The sequence below is a fragment of the Hipposideros armiger genome, unplaced genomic scaffold, assembly GCF_001890085.2.
Source record: "Hipposideros armiger isolate ML-2016 unplaced genomic scaffold, ASM189008v1 scaffold_10, whole genome shotgun sequence".
NCBI classification, from domain to species: Eukaryota; Metazoa; Chordata; class Mammalia; order Chiroptera; family Hipposideridae; genus Hipposideros; species Hipposideros armiger.
The window spans coordinates 1,343,566-1,351,517 of NW_017731360.1; the positions used below are offsets into that span (position 1 = coordinate 1,343,566).

The 7,952-nt window shown below is 48.7% G+C and overlaps 1 protein-coding gene across 1 annotated transcript; it reads right to left on the reverse strand.

Moving 5' to 3' along the window:
• Positions 1-671: 671 nt before the first annotated feature.
• ARPC4 (actin related protein 2/3 complex subunit 4) lies at positions 672-1,474 on the reverse strand. The gene has a single exon (XM_019657777.1). It carries the CDS (start codon positions 1,464-1,466, stop codon positions 960-962), a length of 507 nt encoding a protein of 168 aa, XP_019513322.1. The 5' UTR covers positions 1,467-1,474; the 3' UTR covers positions 672-959.
• Positions 1,475-7,952: the final 6,478 nt, after the last annotated feature.

Here is a 7,952-nt window from a genome sequence, read left to right on the forward strand (position 1 = left end):
ACACACACACACACACACACACACACACACACACACCCTCAGTCACTTCCTGTCACACCAGCTTGCTTTACTGATATCAGGGAACATGTCACTCTCTAAAATCATCTTTTTTATCCATTTGTTTGTGAGGACCCCCATGAGGACAATGGCCTGTCTGCTGTGGTCCTAGCCCCTAGATCAGTACCCGGAATATACTAGGCACTCAAAAACATTTGTTGAACGAATACATGAATAAGTAAAGAGCCTGAAGAAGTCCTTAGGTTCCAAATCTTGGAACATTTGAGAGGCCCAGACTGTGGGGAGGAAGGGAGAAGTCCTTAAAAGATGGATGCAGGGACAGAGGCTGGTTTAAGAGCTTTAGATCAGATCCCAGGGGGGCCTGATTCATCCATCACAGGCTGGCAGCAGGCAGCTCCCCACTTCCCTGATGCACAAAGGAGGTGAGTGGGCCTGGCCCTGGGAGAGAGAAGAGGGAGCGTGGGTGGCGATGATGGGGACCTTGGGGAGCAGCACACAGCCTACCAGTTCCTTTCCTACCTTGAGCATCTCTTCAACCTGGGGAGGTGGAGTTAGGACTGAACTCTGCCTGAGGCCAGAGAGAATTTAGGACTACCTCTGGTCAGACAGAAATGGTCATATCCTTGAACCTTGCTCTTTTTTTTTTTTTTTACAAGCACAGAGTTTAAATTTTCAAGACGTTAAAAAAAATCTGTCCCGGCCCAGGGGACTGAACATCAGAAGCCAGCCTGACCAGGCACATGTGGCCTTTGGGGCAGGTCCACTGCTGCTTTGTTGCCAGCTAGCAAGCGCACCACCCACCTCCCACATCTAATGCCCACCCCCAACCCAGTTCCCCTCCGCTGCTTCCGCTGCTGCCGCTCTGAGAAGTAACTCCAGGACGCCTTTGCAGAGACACCGGGGAGCCTGAGGGGGAAGGCCTCGAGATCCAGTCAGATGGTTTAAAAATTCTTGAGGAACTCCTCAGCCACGATGCGGGCGCGGGCATTGACTGACAGCTTCATCTCACTAATCTCCTTGTCGATCTCCTCCATGAAATGGATCACAAAGTCCACCAACTTGTGTTTGTACATTTGCTCTGTGTGGAAGTTGGTGATCAGAAAACTGATGTCATACCCCTCTACCGGTTTCCTTAGAAGGATAAAGAAGTTCTCTGCTCGCATCATCATGAAGCGCATAAACTTGTGGCATAAAATCTTCTCAATCTCATCAGCCTGTTTCACAGCAATGCTGACCCGTACAAAGTTGATGGAGCCCTCAATCAGAACTTTTTCCTTCTCATTCCTGCTGATGGTCACAGGTTGTAACAGGAGCTCTTTGCTACTCCTGACTTCCACCTCCGGCTTGTTGTGTCGTTCCACGACCTGGGAGGAGAAATTCTCCAGGCAGAGGGCAGCCTGCAGTGTGGCCCGCACGGCACTCAGGTAGGGGTGGAGAGTGGCAGTCATCGCGGGCGCTGGCTGGGCCGGAAAAACGAACCTTGCTCTTTCTTGTCTTCATGCTGTTCCCTCCGCTGAGAAGACGATTCCCCATCGTTTATCTCGCAAATCCCTACTCATCCTCCAAATGTCAGCTTAGAAATCACCTCTTTTAGGAACCTTTCCCAACACTCTCTGCCCCCTGCCAGGCTGGACTTGGAGATCTTTCCTTATTAAAGCAATTTTTGGGCTGGCCAAGTGGCTCCGTTGGTTAAGAGTGCCAGCTCTGAACAACAGGGTCACCGGTTCAAATCCCACACTGGCTGGTTGAGCTGCGCCCAAGCTGAGCTGCTGCTGAGCTGCCAACAGGTGGCAGGATGGCTCAGCTGGTAAGAGCACATGTTCCTAATAACAAGGTTGCCGGTTCGACTCCTGCATGGGACGGTGGGCTATGCCCACCTGCAACTAAGATTGAACACAGCACCTCGAGCTGAGCTGCCCTGAGCTGATGACAGGCACCCAGATGGTGACTGGACTTGGAGCTGAGCTAGCCACGCCCTCCACAACTGGGATTGAAGGACAACAACTTGGCTATTCCCCTTCCACAATTCCCCAATAAAATCTTTAAAAAGAAATAAACAATAAATAAATAAATAAAGCAATTATCATTCTGTATTATAATTGCCCACCTCTGGAGTCACACACACCCAGCCTTGAATTTCAGCTTAGCCAACTGTGGCTCAATCTCTTTAAGCCTCAGTTTCCACATCTACAAAATGGGGGGGAAATATATACTCTTGCAAACATGTTGGGAGGGTTATTGCACACGGTACTGGTAGCTGGGGGATAATAGGTATTTAATAAATAATAGGTATGATAATAATAAGGAAGAAAACTTTTTGAATCTACCCCTAGATGCCTAACAGAGGGGCAGCTGGGCTGGGGTTAAAAAAAAAACAAACCAAAACAAACAAACAAAAAACCCGCTGGACTTGGAATCCAAAATCCTGGCCCTGCCACTAGGAGAGTGATGGGAGTAGGTGTCAAATTCCCTCTTCACTTCAATTCCTCCTCTGTAAGATGGAATTTCTAATACCTTCTTCATGGGATTGTTGTGAAGATTAAATTGATTCAATCACTTTCAACTATGTAACTAGCACCTAGTGTGTGCCTAGCCCTGGGCTCAGTTCTAGGGTTGGACATAAGGTAGACCAAGTCTGATCCTTGTACTCCCGGGGCGTAGGGTGGATATTAGACTGGCCATGAACAGTATAGTTCATGCCTGCTTGCATTCAGCAGTATTTAGTGACCACCTACTATATGCCAAGCTGGGCACAAAAGAGATAAAGCTACTGCCCTAATAGTATTAAAAATAATTGCTAATATTCACTGAGCATTGATTGCATGACATTGGGCTAAAGTTTTTTAAGCTTCCTAAACCACGGGCATAACTAGCAGCTGCCTTAGAGGGTGGCAGCAAGGAGTATACGTATTAACACACACAAAACTCGGAGCAGAGGTGCTGGCACCTCGGAAGTCGTCAGCATATGAGAGCCTTAAGTCTATCTATTAGCTCACTAGGCTGCAGCCTTGTGTTTAGAGCTTTACATGTTTTATCTCATTTAATCATTTAATCTGGGGCGATAAGCACTAAGATACTACCCGTGAAATCACCTATAAACTTAAAAGCCTTTACACTTGTGAGTATTTGTTAATGTTTCAGGGGGCCAGCCGAGGACTGTGATATGGGATGGAGCAGTCAGCGTGGGGTGAGATCAGTTAGAAATGCTTCAGGAAAGTGAGCCTGGAGGGGGTGGGGGGCAGCGGTGTGAGTGGGGCTGAGTATGGGGTTGGGGGGGCAGCTTCTCTCCTGCAAACCCCACCACTGGGGCGTTTCAGCTACTGCAGAAGGCCAGATTCAAACAGGGCAATTTAAAAACATGTAAAAGGCATAAAGCGAGAGCAGCTGTGCACAGCTGCCGCCGAACGCTCCATCGCTGCCTCGCCGTGGACTCTAAATGACAATAAACCTTCCACCCCTTATAAATTAAGCAGACTTTCAAAAAAACCATATCTCCTCCTGCAACTTTTTATGGCTGTTTGGCAACTTTAATCATTTTGCAAAATGCAATTCCTGGCCATAAATTCTCTCCCAAGTACAGATTTAGGGAGATCTAGAGGACTGCGGCGGGTTGATAGGTAAGTTTTAATCTGACAAGGCCAAAAAGTCTATTAGATTTATAGGGAGGCAGCAGATACCCTGTAATTACACCAGGCTCGACCTCCAGGGAATCTCGAATGTGAGGGGTTTGGGGGGGAGAGAGTGGGAAGGCAGCAGCTGGGGCAGCAGCAAGGGCAGATGGAAACCCCCTCCATGTGCCAGCCCCTGGCCCTGGCCTTTGGGTCACAGGCCATGGTGATTTCCTGCAAAGGTGCAAAGACCATGGGTTCCGAGCCACTGGAGCCCGTGATTGATGCGCATGCACACACGCACACACATCTACACACACCCTGTGCCTGTGGCATGGCTGGCGCCTGCAGAGAGAAACAGAACTCTTTGGAAGGAGGTCACGTACCCCTGAACAGGGTAGAGAGTGAGCGAGAAGGCACTGGATTTTATTCAATGATGCACTCAACAAATACCTAGTCTGCATGTGTGCTATGGGCTGCACACTGCATGAGGTGCCAGGGCCAGGACCATGGACAGTGCACAGGTTGTGCCCATCACAGGCAGCAGGCTAGGGGAGCCCGAGTGGGGCTGACATGCCCAGCACAGGCTGCACTGGCCCAAAGGAAGGAGAGTCTTTCCTGACTGGGCTGCCCAGGGCGTGCCTCTGCCTCTCACTGAGGCGCTGACCTCCCTGCAGCCCGGCTCTGATCACAGGTCCCCACAGACTAACAGGACCCCCAGGAGCACATGGGCAGTCTGCAGGCTGAAAGTGGCCACAGGTTGTACTTGGCCAGCACAGTGTTTTAAAATTTTTGAATGTGAATCAGGTTTTCCTATGCCACAGTGCCACCACTCATTATTATCTTCTACTCAGGGAATTCATTCACATTAACTCCTGGCCCCTAAGGGCATGTGAGTTTAAGACCCCTGGAAGAAGGCTGCAGGTAGTGATGGAGAAGTGAAGGATGCCAGGGAGAAACTGGGCACAGCACCCAACTTGGACCCCTGAAGGAAGTGTGGTGGACAGAATAATGACCCCCCCGCCCCCAAAGATATCCATGTCTTTCTTAGTCTGTTTGAGCTGCTATACCAAAATGCTATAGACTGTGTGGTTCAAACAACAAAAATTTATTTCTCAGTTCTGGAGACTGGAAGACCAAGATCCAGGTGGCAGATACAGTGTCTGATGAGGGCCCACTTACTTCCTGGCTCATAGACAACCATCTTTTCACTGTGTCCTCACATGGTGGAAGGGATGAGGGAGCTCTCTAGGGTCTCTTATTATAAAGGCACAAATTTCATTCATGGGGGCCCCACCCTCATGACGTCCTTGATTTTCCAAAGCCCACCTCCTAATACCATTGAACTGGGGGGTAGATTTCAACATACGAATTTGGGAGACACAAACATTCAGTCCATAACAATGTCCTAATCCCCAAAACTGAATACGTTATGTGGCAAATTGGGAGCTACGGTTGCAGATGGAGCTGAGTTTGCTAATCAGCTGACTTTAAAGCAGAGAGATTATTCTGGATTATCTGAGTGGGCCCAGGATAATTACAAGGGTCCTTAAAACTGGAATCAAGAGGCAGAAGAAGAGTCCATGTCAGAGTGATGCTGTGTGAGAAAGACTGGACTGGCCATGGCTGACTTTGAAGATGGAGAAAGGGGCCACAAGCCAAGGGATGCAGGTGGCCTCTAGAAACTGGGAAAGGAAAAAAAAAAGCACCAGGTTCTCCCTTAGATCATCCAGAAGAAAACACAGCCCTGCCAACACCTTGATTTTGGTACAGTGAGACCCATCTCACACTTCCAGCTGTAAGATAATAAATTTATGTCGTTTTTAATCCATGAAATTTATAGTCATTTGCTCCAGCAGCAATCAGAAACAAGTGACTTTGAAGCTGAGGTCTGAGAGAGCAATAGCTTTGTTCTGGGAGTGTTTCAGGAGAAGGAAACACACACAGTGTCATTCCTCCACGTCCCCGTTTTACTCTCCTATGCACCGGCATTTGGGTCTGGTTATCGTGGGAATGTGAAGCCTTGGTGGTTCTGGTCTCCACATGGGTACAGGGTGCTAGCCAAGGCTGCCAAAGGAGGCTGAGCCACAAATGAGTTATTAATATTTGGGGATGATGTTGATTAGGCTTTGTACCAGGACCTGTACATGGCATCTTCTGTGGATTATCTTCACAAGCAGCTTTGTGAGACTGGATCTCACAATGGCTGAGTGTCTGGGGCCTGGAACCAGAGTACATGGTTCTCATGGAAACTCTACCTGCTACTAAATACGAATATAAAGCTGTTACTTGACCTCTTGTGCTGCCATTTCTTCATCAGCACAATGGTGATAATCACAGCCCACCATGGGGTTGTTCCGAAGATCGAAAGAGATAGTTCATGAAAAGCACTTAGAAGAGTGTCTGGCACTGAATAGATGCAGGCTATCACTGTCAGGTATGATGGAAAGATCCAAAGGCAACCCCCATCTCCTGGTGGTCACGCCCTCATGCAATCCCCTCCCATGAGAGACTTGCTTCTAACCAATAGAAGATGGCAAAGGTGATGGGTGTGTCTCCCATGATTATGTCACATTATATGAGACTTCATCTTTGCAGGCTGGAGATGGAAGCTCTACTTGCAGGCTTGATGAAGTAAGTGGCCATCTTGGAGAAGCCCACGTGGCCAGCAACTGTAGGTGACATCTAGGAGATGAGAACCACCTCTAACAGACAACCGACAAGCAGCCAGAGCCTTCAGTCCTACAACGGCAAAGAAATGAATTCTGCCAACAATCTGAGTGAGCTTAGAAGCAGAGGCTTCTCCAGTCATGCTTTCAGCTGAGAACACATTTTGCTGACACCTTGATTGTAGCCTGTGAGTCCCTCAGAAGATGTCCCAATGAAGTTGTGCCCCAACCCCTGACCCACAGAAACAATGAGAAATGTGTGTTGTTTCAAGTCATGCAGTTTGTGGTGACTTGTCAGAATTCGTGCAGAAACGGACAACTAACACATCAGTTAAGCATTATTACTTTTCCCATTTTACAAATGGAAAACTAAGCTTTGCAGAAGGTGAATATCTTTCCCAAGGTCACATGTCTAATTACGGGTACAGCCAGAACTCAAACCGAGGACTGTCGCATTCCAGAACCCTTGCTGCTACTCCCCAAGCCAGGCTGTCTCCCTCCCTCCAGGGTAGCCAGCTCCTCCTGTCACCGGCCTCTTGATGCTCTTTCCTCTGTTTCTTGCCTTTCCTCTTCTTCCTTTTCCTCTTCATCCTCCTCCAATCCCTCGTCCTTCTGCCTCAACTTCCTTTCTCCCCTCTCTCCTCTTTCTCATCCCTTCCCCACTGTGGGGTAGTTGCTTTGTAACAGTCCTGCCTTCCCAACCATCTCCATGCAGGGAGCTCTGTAGGCTCATCCCTAACAGAATTAAGTGGGGAATCTACAGCAGCGTCAGCCCACCAGAGGAGACCGACATGCCCTCACCACTCTCCCCTGACCCCGGCAGAGAGCCTAAGTTCCTCTTCCAAAGAGCCAGAAGCACAACTCCCCAATTCAGGGCTCAGTCTTCAGGTACAGCCCACCACACACGCCCTAAGCCCATGCCTGCATCTCAGGGCACGGAACAGGTAAGAACAACCTCTGATCCCCTCTGCTCCTCTCTGGCCCCACCTCCCTTAGCAGGAAAGCAAGAGGGACCTCTTTAAAGATGGAACAGGATAAAATATAGAAAGCATTAGTCAAATGAAATTAATGCTTCCAATATTGTTTTAGTCTTGCTCATATGCATCAAGCGTTTATGAAATTGCAGTTTATCACGTGGGGATATTGCAGTTATATATTAGCTGACTGTCTGGTGGCCACTCCAACAGCTCTCTCTGGACCCTGGGTCGCCCTTCACAGGCAAAGTCAGCCTTGCTGGCATCCATCTCCTTCCTCTGCCGACACATCCCCAGATGCTGATAAAAGGCCTTGCCCCCAACAACATATGAATATTTAAATGACAGTTAATTATTCAGCATATAATGATGTTACTAGCATCTACCTCCTTGCTGGCTGTGGGCTCAGCTAAACCTTGTCCCACACTAAAGGGTGCCATAGACAAGCCAAAGCCCAGGAAACCCCATGTCTGCTGCAAACCTGCAGGACCCGTTATTATTTGGGGAAGATGTCTGCCAGGATCTCCTGCACCTGCTCTGTGTCAAGCCATGTGCTGGATCTACAGAGGAGATTTAACCAAATCGTCTCACTCACAAAGTGCTTGTGGCCTGTGGGGATTCACATTCACCCTGCCAAGCACTTCACATGAGCATCACTGGATTCGTAAAACCACCTTATGAAG

What these genes read in the sequence shown, in the direction of transcription:
- ARPC4 (XM_019657777.1), bottom strand. Translation starts at nt 1,466, where the DNA reads ATGACTGCCACTCTCCACCCCTACCTGAGTGCCGTGCGGGCCACACTG.